The 17675-nt window shown below is 45.5% G+C and overlaps 1 protein-coding gene across 2 annotated transcripts in view; it reads right to left on the bottom strand.

The window, feature by feature from the left end:
* The window catches only part of FBXW10B (F-box and WD repeat domain containing 10B), a 31619-nt gene that overhangs the window by 1650 nt on the left and 12294 nt on the right, over nt 1-17675 (bottom strand). The window contains exons 7-14 of one of the 2 annotated variants that reach the window (XM_090059976.1): nt 17196-17399; nt 16041-16162; nt 10486-10634; nt 9437-9579; nt 3395-3553; nt 1892-2178; nt 920-1027; nt 277-349 (exon numbers count right to left, since the gene is read on the bottom strand). In XM_090059976.1, the coding sequence (XP_089916102.1) occupies nt 277-349; nt 920-1027; nt 1892-2178; nt 3395-3553; nt 9437-9579; nt 10486-10634; nt 16041-16162; nt 17196-17399 (1245 nt within the window). The remainder of the gene's footprint in view (nt 1-276; nt 350-919; nt 1028-1891; nt 2179-3394; nt 3554-9436; nt 9580-10485; nt 10635-16040; nt 16163-17195; nt 17400-17675) is intronic. The other variant, XM_090059975.1, reaches the window with a different exon arrangement.

Raw genomic sequence — 17675 nt, 5'->3', positions numbered from 1 at the left:
CTACATGGCATTTTGACCCATATGCACAGGTATCCATTCTATTCTTGGATGTATAAGCCTGTATGTATAAACTGGGCATGTGCAATAAGCTATGTACTGGCCATGTATATGTGTCCCTTGTAAAGCCACAGTATCCTCAATGGCCTGGAATCATAGTTGATGTAAAACCCAGGGTTAGTGGGTTTTAGACAGTGGATAAATAGGGCTTGCATATATTTTAGCCCCAGTAGCTGAGTAGCCTGGAAAGTAAGAGACCTGGTTTCCAGATTCACTCACCTAGAGGAAATTTGAACCTGAATCACTCTGATTTCCCAGCAGAGTGTTCTGGACACGGCACTCCACGTCAGACCTGAAAGGGAAATTATGTAAGGCCAAGGGGAGCAAGCCTGAGAGTAAGTGGCTCAGTGAAGTGGCTCCTGCCCTGGAAGAGAAGGGACCCTGGGTTCTGGCCTGGAGCCTTGCTCTCAATGAAGCAGGCACTGCCCTCTTTCCATTTTTTTCAGTGATTATATTAAAAAAAGAGGCAGACACTCAGCTTCAGAAAGAGCACCAAAGAAGGGTTTGAGCGATGCCTGGCTTATGGCACGGTGATTAGAGCACTATACTGGGAAATCAGAGTACTGCAGCTCCAAACCCTCTCTGGATGAGAGGGACCTAGGATCCATGTCTCCAGCTTCCCAAGTGGCTGCCTGAAGCACTCAGCATTTTTTTTTTTTGCTGATAAACATGCCCCTTTATGCACATATATAGGTTGTCTACATGTACAGAGTTACGTGCAGAGGGAAAGAATGGCTACCTGCATATGCATGCCAAAAATTCCAATAACTAAAAAAATGCTATTAGACAACCCAAAAATAGAGCTCCATTTTAAGTGTTTGTAATGAAGCTTGTGCAGCATTGCTTTGGCACTGATTTCTACCTGTACGAGAGAGTTTTCTTTCCTGTTCTGGTTGGATAGAAAATGATGCCACACTTTTCTTTGAACTCTGTTGAAGAGTGGATGTATTCACTAATTCATGATGAAGCGCTGCAAGACAGAGGGTTAGGTTAATCCTACAGAATTAAAGGGAATGTTAAATGAATTTCCATTTACTAACGTCTTCAATATCAATTGTTTACCAATTTCCTTCATTCCCAGCTTCTAAAGTTAGTAAGCCCTAATGGACTGATATACAACATTATATCCAACATTTTCTGACAAGGGAAAAAAGGAACAGAAAAGATTCTGAAATAAATGATAAGCCAGTGACTCTTCAGCAGACCAGATTCTGATCTCCACTCTCACTGAGATAAATCCAGAGATTTGCTAGTTGATTATGTGGATATACTTTGGATTTACAATCTTTTTAACTGAGATTAAAATCTGATTCAGTCCCTGCCCCTTGCAATACACATACTTGCAAAGCAGTCATATGAGGCAACTGCTTAAATGGCATTCTAGTAATGAAGTTAACATTTAATAGAGCTGCACTGAAGGACTGAGTTGGAATCATTTCCATGAATGTCTTCACAATAGTTCAAATGTTTAACAGGCTCAAGGCTACAAGTTTCTCAGACTTGTGGTATTTAACTATATATAGCTCAAACACATTGCATATTGGAATAAAAGGCCATCTAAAACATCAAACTGCAGGGATGCTACCATTTGAAGTATGAAAATTTGTATGCACTTGCATTTCGGCTTTACACATTATAAACAGCATCATTAACATGCATTACAGTGCATCTTTTATACATCCATCATTCTGCCCAAAGGGGGAATCATGGATTGATTTGGATGAAAACAGTGGATGCTTCAACCTATTTCAAACTCATTCTTTGTTAAATTAATGCCATTTTAGGGGTATGTTGCCCCTTTAACACACTGCCCAGCAGGAAATATGTACAGTACTTTGAAATGTTTCTGAGCCATTTGGCGATTGGTGACGAATCACGTAAGACAATTGTATCTGGTCTTTGTCATATTTTTGTGGAGAAAGATGATATATCCTCTGGGTGGCTACATCCTTCCTCATTCGCTGAGCATGAGCATGTTGATTAGGCTGTGTTTCATCTGGGGTTTCTTTATGATTTCTCTTATCTTTAGTTTCAGTTTCTCGGTCAGCTGGTAATGTGTAATCCCACTCTACCTCCTCAAAGTTAAACAGCAGAATATTGCTCAAAGCATTGATCACCATCCTGGGAAGGGAAGAGGAATCTGGTTAAAAAGCTCAGATTGTAATAATCACATAGCAGTTTCCAATTGTGTCAAATTGCTTGTGTGCACTCTATTACAACGACTGGGATACAGACTAAGAATTAGTAGCTAGCTTGGGGAAAAGAAAAACTGCAAAAGTCAGTTTGCTGTAACCCTTGCAATCTCACCAGGTAAATTCCAATTCATGTTACTTGTTTGAACTCAACAGGAGTCTTTCATTCAGTTCACAGTACTACTAGGAATCATATAATGTCATATTTCAAAGTAAAATTTAGAATAAAATTCCCCCTCAGTGCATTCTGTTAGACTATGAAATAATTCTCAAAGGAATCGGTAGATGCCAAATTACTAGGGGCATTTACTACTAAATGGGGAAAACACTGGGGGAACATACTGTAGAAAACTGCTGCTGTTGTCTACAGGGAAGAATGTGATGAGACCTAATAGGTGTTTTCTACTTCTTATTTGCAGTAGAGCACTGGCTAGTTAAAGTGGCCTCAGATCCGCACAGTGAAGACATTCACACCAGATCCAGTTCCAACATAATATTCTGGGTCTATTGTCAGGGTGTGCCCAAATCCAGACACTAAATATAAACATTTAGTGATCTGGGGAAGTTTGGATTATCATAGAGACCTAATCTTCAGCATAAATGTAATACATTTATTTAATGAATTAATTAATTAGATTTATATCATTCCCTAGCCAAAAGGCCCAGGATAGCTTACAAGAAACAAGAAACTCACCAACAGAATTCCCTAAACAACACCCTAAAACCCAGGAACTCCAGTTGCCCCCCCCCATTGCATCCCTACACAAACTCCCATACAACTAAACCCGCTTGCCAATCCCAACCACATCTCCCAACAACCACTCATATACAGGTACAAGGAATCTCTTCCCACTCCTTGCCATCCTTCTCCACCACCCCACCTCATTTCCAAAGGAGATGTTCCCTCCAAGCCTTCACTCCCTCTCAGAAGGGCTGGAAAAGTCACCCTACCCCACAAAAACACCTAACCCGCCCACCAAGCACAACACTAAATGCAAAAGAAAATGTTTGAGATGAACTATACTCAATCAAACAGTAGATGTCTCTAAAAAACACTTACTAAAGGGACAGTGTTATGAAAAGCATTGCTTGAGCAATGATGTAATCTAACAGGTTTAGATTCGAGTTCAACTGTCCCCACCCACCTATTTTCTATGATGTAGAAGGACACCCCAGGTTCACCTCTGCTATTGGCCCTCATCACCTTCAGACATGTACCAGTCAGGAAGTTAAATATACGGATTTTTCCATCTGCACAGCTACTGATGACTCTAAGGTAAAGAAACTCCAGGTACAGCACATCCCTGAAAGCAAGACATGAGAGTGTAAGCACATTCCTCATTTTTGCAGAAGAAGACTAAAATACTGAGTTTTCTTGCATACAACACACCTCCAAATAAAACACACATCATAATTTTGGAAGGCAGAATATGGGGGGGAAAAAGATTTTTCCAGAGTCATGGCTGACTGTGACACAGAGTAAGTCCTTGTGAAAACACAGTGTCCAGGAAGCATGGCATCAGGAGCTCCCTGGTGTGGCAGACTGCCTTGTGCAATGCCGCACCTCGCCAACACTCTGGGCTCCTATCGCTCCATGGTTCTGGGCTCCACACAGATGGAGCCTCTGGCTCTCGGCTCCAGGGGCTGCCTAGTACGTTTCCAGGCTTGTGGAACCAGGAGCATGGCCACCTCCTCTTGCGGGGTTTGCTCCACTTTGGATACTCTGGGGTACCAGACAGAGGAGCTCCAGGCCACAGTCCAGAGACTGCGTGCCATCAGGGATGGCAAGCAGGAGGTAGATTCCTACTGCCAGGCCCTTCTCCCCCGGGAGGCAGACGGTCAACCACGGTCACCTTCTAAGACAGGGGAGGACTTGAAGGCCTCCCATGCTGTCCAGCCCAAGGGCCCCAAGGCCCGCCGCACCAAGTTCCCCGCCCCGCTGGAGCTCTGCAACAGGTATGAATCTCTTGCAGCCCCAGTAGAACCTGTCAAGCTGCCAGCTCCAGTAGACAGCACAGGCTCAACCATAGCTACCACCCCCGCTCTCCCTAAGACAAAACACAAAGTGTTTGTCATAAGAGGCTTCATCCAGAGGGTACTGAGGGGGCAATCTGCCGCCCTGCCCCTTAGCCCGGGAAGTCTGTTGCTTCCCAGGAGCCCAAATCCAAGACATTGAGGAAAAGATCCCTGGACTCCTCCAGCCCAGTGACCGCTACCCTATGCTCCATATCCCTGTGGGCACAAATGACACAGCTCGGAGCACTCCCAGCCAGGTCATGAAGCACTACAGGGATTTGAGAGTGGGGCTAAAGGGTTTAGGGCCACAGGTGGTGTTTTCTTCAATCCTCCCACTCTCTGACTATGAGTGGAGGAGGGAGAGGAGGATTGAGGTAGTGAACTAAAGACTGCAGCGCTGGTGTCATAGGGAAGGCTTTGGCTTCCGTGACCACAGCCCGCTGTTTGGAGAGAGAGGCAGCAAGCTGCTGGGAAGGGATGGCCTCCACCTCTCTCCACTGGGGAGGAGGCTTTTCTCAGCCAGACTGGCTGACCTGCTCCACGGGGCTTTAAACGGAGCCCGCTGTGTGATGGGGGGACTGCTGCCACTGCTGGCCCATGGAGCAACCCTTGCAAAGCCAGCAGGTCAAGGCACTTAAGGGAGCCCACTCCTGCCCCAGCCCTGGAACAAGCGGTGGGCAAGGCAAGGGCCCTTACAGGGACACTTGCCTGCCTGTACACAAATGCCAGGAGCTTGGGGAATAAACAGGAGGAACTTGTCCTCTTTCTTAACACAACTAATTACACTGTCATCGGGATAATGGAGACCTGGTGTGACTCTATCCATGACTGGGCCACAGATATAGATGGCTATACCCTGTACAGGAGGGACTGAGTGGACAAAAGTGGTGGGGGTGTAGCTCTCTATGTCAAGGAAAGCTATACATCCCTGCAAGCTGATATTAGCAGCCAGTGTGGATGACTGGAGGCCCTCTGGGTTAAAATCCGTAGGGAACATGGCACAGGGGACACAATGGTTGGAGTCTATTACAGACCTCCCACCCAAAATCAAGAGCTTGACCAGGAGCTCATCAGGGAATTGGCTGAGGCTGCACACTCCCAGTCCATGGCTGTCATGGGAGACTTCAACTCCCCAGACATCTCGTGTGAAGAATGTTTGGCTAAATCCGAGGGGTCGCAAATCTTCCCCACGTGTGGATGAGCTCTATCTGACACAAGAAGTCTATGGGCCAACAAGAGGTAAAGCGCTGCTTGACCTGGTACTGGTAACCAGGAACAACCTAATCAGCGACCTAATGATTGAAGGGAAGCTGGGTGACAGCAGCCATGAGCTGATCACCTTCACCATCTGCCATAAAGCTGCCAAGTCAGCCAGCAATACAGAAGTCCTCAACTTCAGGAAAGCTGACTTTGACAAGCTAAGGAGGTGTGTTAGAGAGGCCCTAAAGGGCCACAACCCAAAGGAGAGGGGCGTTCAGGATGAGTGGTTGCTCCTCAAGGAAGCGATCCTACATGCACAAGCAAAGGCTATCCCATCTCGGAGGAAAGGCAGCAAAAAGGCACAGCATCCTCCTTGGCTCTCCAGGGAACTAGTGGACCTCCTGCATCTAAAAAGAAAGGCCTACAAAGGATGGAGGATGGGATCCACCTCCAAGGAGGAATACGCTGCACTGGTCCAGACCTGCAGAGACCAAACCAGGAAACCCAAGGCTGCGACTGAACTCCAACTGCCTACTAGTATCAAGGACAATAAAAAGTCCTTTTTTAGATATGTGGGGAGCCAGAGGAAAAGCAAGGGCAACAATGGACCCATTCTAAAACCAGACAGGACAACTGACGGCCAATGCCCAGGAAAAAGCCAACCTACTAAATGGGTACTTTGCATCGGTCTTTCACCAGTCCCATGGGATGCCCCTGCCCATTATGGGACAGGGAGGCCCGGGTGAGGGAGATCCCCTGCCCTCCATAAATGCTGACCTTGTGAAGGAACAACTTGAGAGGCTGGCCACCTTCAAGTCAGCCGGCCCTGACAATCTACACCCCAGGGTACTCAAGGAGTTGGCAAGCATCATAGCCCAGCCCCTGGCACAGATCTTTGAGAGCTCCTGGCACTCTGGTGTAGTGCCCGAAGACTGGAAGAAGGCCAATGTGGTGCCTAGCTTCAAAAAAAGGAGGGAAGTGGATCCAGCAAACTACAGGCCCATCAGCATCAGCCTGACCTCTATCCAGGAGAAGGTCTTAGAAAAGACTATTGAAGAGGCCATTCTTAATGGATTGGCCGATGGCAACATCCTGAGGGATAGCCAGCTTGGGTTTGTTGCGGGTAGGAATTACTTGACCAATTTTATTTCCTTTTATGACCAGGTGACCTATCACCTGGACAGGGAGAAGAGATTGATGTCATCTATCTTGACTTTAAAAAAGCCTTCGGTCTGGTATCCCATGATCACCTCTTGGTGAAACTGGCCAGCTGTGGCCTCGGGTCCACCATGATCCGCTGGCTGGGAAATTGGCTGCACCTTAGGACCCAGAGGGTGGCGGTTGATGGAAGTCAATCATCGTGGTGCACTGTGAACCGTGGGGTCCCTCAAGGCTCTGTCCTTGGGCCTATTTTGTTCAACATCTTCATTAACGATGTAGACATTGGTATCAGAAGCGGACTGGCCAAGTTTGCCGATGACACCAAACTTTGAGGTAAAGCATCCACAGCTGAGGACAGGAGGGCAATCCAGGCTGACCTTGACAGGCTCAGGAAATGGGTGGATGAGAACCTGACGGTGTTTAACATTGAAAAATACAAGGTGCTCCACCTTGGGAAGAAAAACCTGCAGCATCCTTATAGGCTCAGCAGTGCTATGCTGATTAGAACTACAGATGAAAGGGACTTGGGAGTCATGACTAACCACAAGATGAACATGAGCCTGCAATGTGATGCTGCAGCTAGTAAAGTGAACAAAACACTGGCCTGCATCCATAGATGCTTCTCAAGCAAATCCCGGGACGTCATTCTCCCATTGTACTCGGCCTTGGTGAGGCTGCAGCTGGAGTACTGCGTCCAGTTTTGGGCTCCACAATTCAAAAAGGATGTGGAGAAGCTTGAGAGAGTCCAGAGAAGATCCATGCGCATGGTCAGAGGTCAGGGAAACTGACCTTATGACAACAGGCTGAGAGCCATGGGGTTCTTCAGCCTGGAAAAGCACAGGCTCAGGGGTGATCTGGTGGCCACCTATAAGTTTATAAGGGGTGTTCACAAGGATCTGGGGCAACATTTGTTCACCAGAGCGCCCCAAGGGATGACAAGATCAAACAGTCATAAACTCCTCCAAGACCATTTCAGGCTGGACATAAGGAAGAATTTCTTTACTGTCCAAGCCCCCAAGGTCTGGAACAGTCTGCCATCAGAGGTGGTTCAACCACCTACTTTGAATGCCTTCAAGAGAAATTTGATTTATCTTGCTGGGATCCTGTGACCCCAGCTGACTTCCTGTCCCTGGGGCAAGGGGCTGGACTTGATGATCTTCCAAGGTCTCTTCCAGCCCTAATGTCTATGAAAGTCTATGAAACCTATGAAAACACAGTGCCCTACTGCCTTTTTTCAGTTCAGGGACTCTGACACACGTGACACATAGGCGCTTTAATTAGGGTGGATCACTTATTAAAGTGCCTGGCACCACATGCCAGAATATGTGTAAAAATGCTCTCTTTTCCAGAAGGATTTACTCTGTCACATGAAGTTAGGCTCCAGACCTTTGCAAAGGGCAGTAGCAAGACTGTTAATGTTTGACTGTAAATAGTTATTTCTATACACTTCTATAAATAAAGCGTTGTTTCCACATCACGAGCCTTATCAAGGTAATATTAAGTGCTTTCTTGCTGCTCCAGGCACAGGCTACAGTATTCAGCTAATAGCTATGGCTGTGGGAAGGTTAACACAAAACTCTGCCCCTTCAGCTGGCTGAGTAGACACAAATGATAATCATCTTGACAGCTGCATGGCATATCATGTCTCCAGGAGTGCTCCTTTTCCAGCAAAGAAAAAGGTTTCCCTGCTTATAACACACCCCCAATTTTAGGGGGATAACTATGGGAAGTGGTGGGAAAAGGTGTGTGTTGTGTGTATGAAAATATGGTAATAAGGCTCTTTCTTTTTGGGTGATGGGTGATGATCCATTTCTGCCAGAGGATAAATGAGGGAGCTATTCAAGGTGCTTAAAAAAGCTGGATAGCAAATTCCACATAGCCAAAATTATGAAATTTGTTATATGTATGATCAAGAAATGAAAAAAAGCAGTCACTCAAAGTATCTAGTATATTTAAGATAACCTCATGGTTATTAGCTTTGCCAGTGGGCATTTTAAGTAACACCTTTTCTTCTAAAAAGTCTTGGAAAGTAAATGCAAACATTGGAAAGATTCTTTCAAGTAGTGTGCCTGATCTCTTTGACTGACTAGATCATATGTTTCTACACTGGGATAAGAACAGCATGACTTTTTTGGAATGAGTTCTGAGTGTTATTCTTTGTCGTAATTAAGAGTGTCTGGGACTTGCTGCTCATGTTTTTCTGGACATGTCTGCACTGTACTGTCAGCACATCCCAACCACGCTGTTCCCTATCATGCTCCACATTTCAAACCCTGAAATCCCAGTGAAGACAATCTATGGTGTCTCTTTTTTAAGTTGCTCTGTTAGCTTCAAAGGCACAGGTCTGTACTTACTGATGAACTATGTGAATGTCAATATAAGGCCACATGCTGGAATTTCTGGGAGGGTTGCTTTCAAATTTTTTTCTTTAAAATACGAGGGAATTGCCTACAACATAACTATGTTAGAAGAATCATCGAATCATAGAAAATTAAGGTTGTAAGGGGCCTCAGGAGGTCTTCTAGTCCAACCCCTCCTCAAAGCAGGACCATCCCCAACTAGATCACACCGAACAGTGCTGGAGTGTATTGCTGTGTGCTAATTGCTTGTGTAGATGTGCCCAGTGAGTGTCCATAGGAGAAAAGGAAACAAAAGAAACCTTCCATGGGGCGGAGGAAGGGGGTGTATAGGGGGGAACTCTAAGATTGTAAATTAGCATGTTCTATAGAGTTATCCCCAAACAGGTGACAGATCGGGGAAAGATACAGACAATTATTATCTATGGTTTCAGACATGTACCTGATACCTACTTTGGGTGTCTGAAAGCCATTAGGCAACTTTTATGTTTTCCCACCATGCTCCATCCCAAGGCATATCCATCAGCGCTTCCTGTTACTAGATGCCACTGATCAAAAGACAGGCATTTAATTGAGCCTTGGTGCCCTTCTAAAGTCTGGAATATGAAAGAGCCAAATGTTAGTGGGTGTAATACAGTATCAGAATTCAAGGATTACAATATGCTCATTAATAGTCATTTTGATTCAGTAGTCATTATAAGAAAAACATACAAAGATCATGGTTGGTAGCCAGAAAATAATGTAGACTTATCCATCTCTTAGCCTGAATTATTGTGTATAACATTTACATGTTGTTGAAGCTGAGAATTGAACTCAGACCTTTGCCTGTTAAGCAAACAGTTCATTCAGGAAAGACAAAAGGAAATTGCCCCTTACAGAAGCCATGTGTAAATTTATAGTTGAAATTCTTCTATATGTACAGTTCTGCCTGCCTTTTTCTGCCAAAGAAAACTGATTCTGCCTCTCAAAGAACTGGAGTAATGCTCATTTTGCACATGTACTGGTAAAACTGAAATCAGACTTTGGCTTCAATCTTTAACTTTCATATTTTATTGTAAGTTCTACCCCAGATCTGAAAGCTTCTTGCCACATAATCCTTTTTTTATGAATATTAATGCAAACAAAAATACTAATATCTGCAAAAATCAAATAATTAAGAAGACAAGAACAGGCCACATCAAGGCACAATTTTTAATTAAATGAATCATTTGCAAATAGGTTCTTTAATTGTTCAATCATTGTAGTTTTTAGTGTAACACACAGTTAGAATTCTGGATATGAGCACAGTGCCAACCACTCCTACTAGTTATCACAATGAATTCCAATTTGGTCAAGGATTAAAATATATTCAAGGATTACAAAACCTCGTTGCTCCCAAGTGATTTGCCTACTGCCTTCTTTAAACAAAAAAATGGCCTTGGCATAAACAGGAAGCCATGAACATATCACATAGGCTGGTGTTAAAAAACCTTATCAGAGTACTAGCTGCTAAAGAAACTTACTTTGACCAATGTGCATGTATCGACATGCCATACTTTCACCAACCCTCTCTCACAGCCACTAACTATGTGGGTGCTGTTGATTTTGGCCGTCCAAATCGCATCTTTGTGTTTCAGAGTCTTGATGCATCGCCCTGTGTCTAAATCCCACACTGTTAGGAATGGAAAGGAAAATCTTAAGTAAGTAATACTCTTATCAGAATGCTAAATTCCATATTGTATGCATCTGCCTCACTTTGTAAAATGTGAATAAATATTACTACTTAAAGCACATTTGCACCTGGAGATCCCATCTGAGCTTGGAAACCTTTGGTGCCAAGTACACTGTGAAGACAATCCCTGCCTGGAAGAGCTTCCAATTTAAACAGAAAGACAGAGGTCTCAGATACCCCACCCCATCTCCCACCTCTCACTATAGGTCCCCCACCCCCAACACACACCCCCTTTTTTCAGTCGTTCCAGTTAGGAGCGGCAGTCTCTCCTGGGACATAGCAGATATAACTTAATGATTGGAAGAGTACTTTCTACAGGCATTGGGCTTGCCACCCAGAAAGTCCAGTAAGCTGGGAAGAAAGAAAAGGTCAGGGGAAACAGCAAGGGAGTGATTCTATGCTGATGGGTACCCATGCCCCATTCCCAAGTGAGGCCCAACAGCAAAAAGAAAGCATCACAAAGATGTTTCTTCCCTCAACACACACACACATACACACACACACTTGCTGGGTGGTGATGCCTCTGAGCAGCTCCTTTTCAAAACATTTTATTTCTCACAGAACTGTGGGAAACCTTTGACAACATTGACAGCACAGTGAACAATTGGTTATCAAAGATGAATGTCTTTTATTTAGGCAGATTAGCAGCAGAGGGCTGGAGGAAATGGCCGATGGGTTGTGGGGGAAGCAACTCAGCAGTCCCTCAGTACCAGTGCAGGAAAACTCCTGCCTCCGTGTTTTCCACCTCCTTCTCCGCTATGTATATTACTGCTTGTAGCAGTAAGAAACAGTGCTAAGAGGCAATGTGGGGGAGAAGTGATGTTAGAAGGAAGCAAGTCCAAGCTGGTAGGTCTCTGGAGAGTACCGTCTGATCTAGCCACGAGACAGCTGCCTGTCACAGTCCCAAATCCCTGGTGTCCATCAGTGTTGAGGGACTGGGAGGGACGCAGATGAAATACTGAATCACAGTCTGGTTCCAGAGATGTAATTGAGTCCCAGGCCAATTTTCATAAGCTCCCCTGGGCTGACAAGAAGTTGGGAAAGGAGAGAAAGTGGCCAGAAAAGCATTCAATTTTCTCGTTTCCCCTTCTTGGAGAATTACAGTCCTCTTGCAGGGTTAGCTCCACTTCTCCTCTGGAGATGTGGCTTTCACCCATCCAGGATGGCACAATTTGAAGGGACTGTCCAGTTCAAGCACAAGCTGAGTTGGGAACGTTGTGCTGTCCCCTAAGTAACACAGCATGGGGGTGCAGGAAGGCAAAGTCATGGCATTCTCTGGCTCTACAGGATGAGTTGTAAAGCATACATTCAGCTAGTAGGTCATAGCATCTGTAGAGCAGCATCTCTCCCCAGGGCGGAAGGATGACTGCTTCCTAGGCATGTGCCACATTTATGGTTACTTTGATTGCTTGTAAATCAGGCAGAATGAGGAGCTGATATGCACTCTTAATCAGCTTGTGAACTTGGACCTCATGTTTTCTCCATGGACCCATCATAGCTTGCTATCCCCTTCTATGATTTCAAATAATCTGGGAGGACACATCAGGCAGGCATATTAGGGAGAATTCTGTAGCCCTGCAATACCAAAGCACACGTTCTAGGGATTCCCTGTTGTGTAGCGAGATGGCAGCTCCCACACCACACAACCCTCCATACGCCCTAGCAAGACATACTGGGCCAGAACTGATACATGCCAGTCAATACATGTCCAGGGGAAAAATTATTTCCCCACCACTACCACCCCAGCAACTTGCAAAGTGTGCTGCTCAGGAACCCAAGGACCCAGCTGTGACAGACCCAAGGAATAATAAGGAAGAAGAGTTAACAGGGAAAGAACCTGGGACCCAGTCCAGACAGTGAGCAGAGGGAATCATGAATTTATCACCTCGAGTGCCTGCTTGTGCAATGAGATGGCCTATGGAGTAGGTGTGCAACACTTGCAGGGCTGTTCTTCATCTTATCAGAGGACTGTGATACATAGCAAAGAATATTTGTTGCTTTGCTCTGTCTTCAGCCATGACTTTTGCAACTGGTGGGTTGGTGGGCTTCAGAACTGGTGGCTTCCCAAATGGAGAACTGTGGCCCAGCAAATAACCCAGCATGGAAAACAGAGGAAATATCAAGGAGGAGATGCTGGCAGCCCTCTTGTCTTCCTTCAAGAAGAGAACTGCAGCTGCAAAAGCATGGAGAGCTCAGAGAGAGGGCTGCTGTGCTAACCTTGTGAAGAGAGGAATTAAACAGGACAAGAACATGGCTGCAGATCCAGCCTGACACAGTCATGAGGGCTTAATTGAGAGATGGTGATGACCCAGCCACCAAAGGGTTAATCAGACCCAACCTCCAAATTGTTGACTGGGTGCCACCTCACCACCAAGGGTTTAATCAGTCTGAGTTAGACCAGTCTGGCCACCAAAGGCCATGTATGGCCAGGCCAGCCACCCAGGATGAATTGGGCTGTGTTGGGACCCCCAGCTACTGGATTTGACAAGAGCAGTTGAAGACCCCCCACCAAAGCTGATAGTTTAGGCAGCAGTTCAAATGAACCTGAAAGCTCCTCAGGACACCTTTGCTGAAGAGTTTCATACAATCATACTTCCCCTTCCTTTCACATAGTGGCAAGCAAAGTCCTTATCCCCAGCTGGGCTTCAGTGCCATGTTCTGACCTTCGGAGTTGGGAGTTGGGGCATATAGCACCTCTCCACATCTTTGAGGTTCAGATGAAGTTAATGAGCGGGGAAGCATTAGGGTCTGTTGTCTCCAGTACGTTCAACCCACTGGATGAACACTGGGGGCATACTGCCACAGCACACCATGCCAAAGGATCCCCACCTCCCTCAGGTACCCTGTAAGCATGTTCTGAGGGCCATGGGTGCTATGATTTTCTGAGGTGCCCCAGCCCATCACTCCAATCACCCCCAGATTCATAGCCATCCAAAGTTTCCTGCTATCCCTTCCTCCCCCCACAAATCATTGAGCACTTTAATAAAATTTAGATAGGGAAATGGAGAGTCCATTGTCTGTTTGCACTATTTGACAAAAGTTTGGGGTCATGTTTACAAAGAATAAAATCATGTCCCAAAACTTCCTGGATCCCTTGCCTGATACCACCCCAGCCCCTGTTTGTTGCAAACATCAGGCAAGTTCATAGAGAAACACAGAGTCTGCTAACTGTATGCATTGTTTAATAAATATTTTTAATTAAATTTACAAACAAAAACTTTGTCCTGAGACTTCTTTCTTTCCTACTTGCCCATGACTCCCTCCTGCCCCACATCTCAGGGTCCCAGGAAGTCATTTGCCAGGGCTTCCCTCACAAGAGCACCCTGTTGGTTGTGCCTGGGCACTCAGGCACTAGTACACTGTAGTGGCCTTTGAGGAACCTTGCCTCCTCTGTCCAGGCATTGTGGTAGGGTTCCTCTTTGGCCTTGCAGTTAATATGAAGGACACAGATAAAGATGACAAAGTCAGGTAGATAGTGCTTGGGAATATCCATGCATACCCCCAGTGCCCTCCAGTGTGCCTTGAAGTATCCAAAGGTGCACTCCACAGTCATGTAGCAGCAGCTTCAGCAAGGAGCTGAAGAGTTTCTTCCTTGCATCCAGCCATCCTGCATATGTCTTCATACATGGGGAGGATCAGGTACGCCAAATTACCAATTACTATAGAGAGGATGGTCATTCCCCCACCTGAATACTGGGAACTCTGTGGGCAAACTCTCCCACTTCATCAGGGCAAGGAGACCAGAACTGCAGAACACCCTAGCATTGTGGACCTTGCCCATCAGCTATCACTGATGTATATGAACTGTCACAGGTGACTGATTATGTGCTGCAGCCCAGTGGAGAAGCCCTTGCAGTTGGTGTACTCAGAGCTGTAGTAGAGAGAGGGGGGCACAGGATGGTGATGTGGGTCTCATCAATGGCCACAATGCAGTTGGGATCCTCCCTTCGGTTAAATATGGTGACAAACTCCTGTGGGTTGGTGAAGTGGATGATCTGTGATGCCTGGCCCTGATGGATTTCCCAGTGTACCTCCCACACAGCCAGTCCTACCGTGGACTTGTCCATGCTGAACTAGTTGGCAACAGACTGCAGGTCTGTTGAGTTTATGAACTCCCAGGTGGTGATGGTCACATACTTCTCCACAGCAAACAGTACACTTATGCTGATGTTTTGCTGCTCCATGGTGGGGGACAGCTTGGCACAGATCTCTATGAAGGTGGTCTGGCACATTTGGAAACTCTGGCACCACTGCTCATCATCCTAAGCCCCAGGATGGTTCTCTCCCATCAGTTAGCGTTTGTGTCTCATGCCCAGAAGTGCCAGTGCACATTTTTGAAGTGATCCTACAGTGGCCCAGCCTCCATGGTGTGCTGTGTGGAATTGTCCTTGTTGGCCATGTATGTGATGGCAGACAGAACCAAGGAACAATGCTTGAGGACTTGCCTTCCCAGGGCTTTGGTCATGTCACTATGTACTTGCATGCTGATGAACACCAGCTCCCACATGAGCTGAAAAAGCAGGATGAGCAAGCAGTGATGGGCTTTGACTCTCCATCTGGAGCAGTGCAGTAGGAACATGATGTCATGGTGCTCATCAAGCGAGGGCCATGGAGTGAGCAAGTAGGAAGGCTTCATTCCAGACTTAGAGCATAATCGATTGGCTTTCTGGAAAGGAAGCTGACCAGGTTCACGGAGGCTCTGTACTCTCAGCATAAAGCAGGGAAGGGGATGATCCTTGGGGAGGCAGCCAGCCAGTTGGGTTTCCTCTCTGCTCATCAGTTCTCAGGAACATATGGAAAGTGGGCTTCTGCAAGGGGTGTCTGAACACTGAACTCTGCTGTGTAGCATCACCAGTGCATGTACCTACTCTGCTTTTTAGTGCTCCAAATGCTTGGTTACTGTAACATCTGTCAGTCCATTTACACTACATTTTCATAGCATTACAAATGTGCATCTTGTCCATGACCGGAAAAAGAAAGTATTGTTGTCATCTTCATTTTACAGATAAGAATCTGAGAAACTTTGTGTTAGAGCTGAGAACTGATCCCAGCCTGCCTGTCTCAGTCCAGAGACATAATCATAAAACCATTCAAATTTCATGAAATCAGTGCTAATGAGAGTTCATGCAGTGAGGGGATCACAGATCCTTTCATGTATCCATTGCTTACAGACCAATGTAAGCTGTGTTGTGAGAACCTAACATCTATATGATGGCTTACATGCTCATTTTTAGGTTCATACATTGTACAGGGCATAAATACTCATGTTGGGCTACATTTATCCCAGGGTAAGCAAATCTGGCTGAAGGGGTCCCATGGGAGTTATTTTAGGTGCTGCTCACTCACCTTTGATTGTACAGTCTTTTGATCCAGACACAAACTTATTTTTATACAAATCCAGGCAGGTGATAGTCCCTGTATGACCATTAAAGATTCTTACACAAACCCCAGTGTATATATTCCAGCATCTGCAGAGTAAGGACCAAGAGGGAGAGAATCCTGTGGTTAATCAGGCACTACTGACTAATTTGTTCTCACACAGGCTGGTACAAATCGGGGGTAACTTCAGATCCACTGGATTAACAGTGGGGTAAAGCCAGTGTAAGAGACAGTAGAATCAGACCCAACTATTGAGATATCTGATCATATATCTTGCTCTGCAGGCGCCAATGCAGCCTTAGAAACATGCATCAGGATTCACTTTCTACCTGCCTGGTAGTCCTATTTCCTATTTCCAGCTGCCAAGATAGCACAGGTAGCACCCCTTAGTGACAAAAAGGTGGGGGTGGGGGTAAGGAAGGGGATATAGTTTTCACTGGTGTAATCTCTTCTCCTTTCCTGCCTTGTCAACTCAGACCTGTGGAAACCTTCCAACCTGGCATTTTACTTGTTACAGGTGATTAGAATTGCGGTATTTACTGATAAAGAGGACAAAATAAATCACTCTCAACTTTAATGTGCGGTACTTGCAATTAAGCACCTATATATTACCTTCTCAAGGCCTAGCTGTCTCTCCCTTTGCTTCCTAGTATATGGAAAAGTGGTCAGATACCATGGTGATTAATTGGTATAAGTCTATATAGAGACAAAAGGGAAATCCTGGTCCTACCACAGTGCATGCAATGGCAGTTTTAACATGGACTTCAATAAGACTAAAACTTACTCCAGATACTCATCAAAAATTCATTTTGTTGCTTACATTGCAGAATATCTTGGCAACAGTTTTTTTTGGAAGATATTTTCTTACTGTACTATCCAGTATTGGATGAAGCAGATAATCACAAAAAGAAATGTCCTATACAAACTGGGGATACACTTGGATATTTATGATGTATTTTCTCACTCTCATTACTATAATCAGTAAAAACAGGGGGGAAAAAACAGATGGGGAAAAGTTCTTTTAATTTGGAAGAGGGGGTTGTTAGAATTTCACTTCAACAGACATTTTCAAACTGGCTTCCCTAATTCATCTCCCTGCACCTTAGTACCAGTACTGCTCACCTGATGCTGAGGTCAAAGCTAGCACTCAGAATGAACCCTTTCTTCTCATTGAGGAACAGTGCCTTGATGCTTCCAGCATGGCCAGAGATCACGGGTGGCACTTCCTTCATTTGCACTATATCAAGGAACTTCACTTTCCGGTCTGCAGAGCCAATGGCCAACAAGTTCCCACCACTGTAGTGGATTACCCTATTTGGATCTGACCTGGGTAAGCAAGCAGAGATTTAAAAGAGCTTTAGCCAGAGGTGTGGAAGCCACTGCTAAACAAGACAGTGAAGTAAGCTGTTTTTGCCAAGCATTTTATTGTGGTCATTGCCACAGCATCTCTGCTCCGTGTGAAACCTTCTCAAGATACCAAAAGCCAGATTCTAGTCCATACATTAGGCCTGTATCTATAACAGAGAACCCTACCCCTGTTAACTCCATTGGGAGGGGGAGCAGGAAGAAAGAGTGGGGTCCCCAGGGAAATAAGACCTTCAG

Source organism: Crocodylus siamensis, chromosome 8 (assembly GCF_052110815.1).
Source record: "Crocodylus siamensis isolate JL-2025a chromosome 8, ASM5211081v1, whole genome shotgun sequence".
Lineage (NCBI taxonomy): Eukaryota > Metazoa > Chordata > Crocodylia > Crocodylidae > Crocodylus > Crocodylus siamensis.
This window is presented reverse-complemented; position numbering and strand designations above follow the sequence as displayed.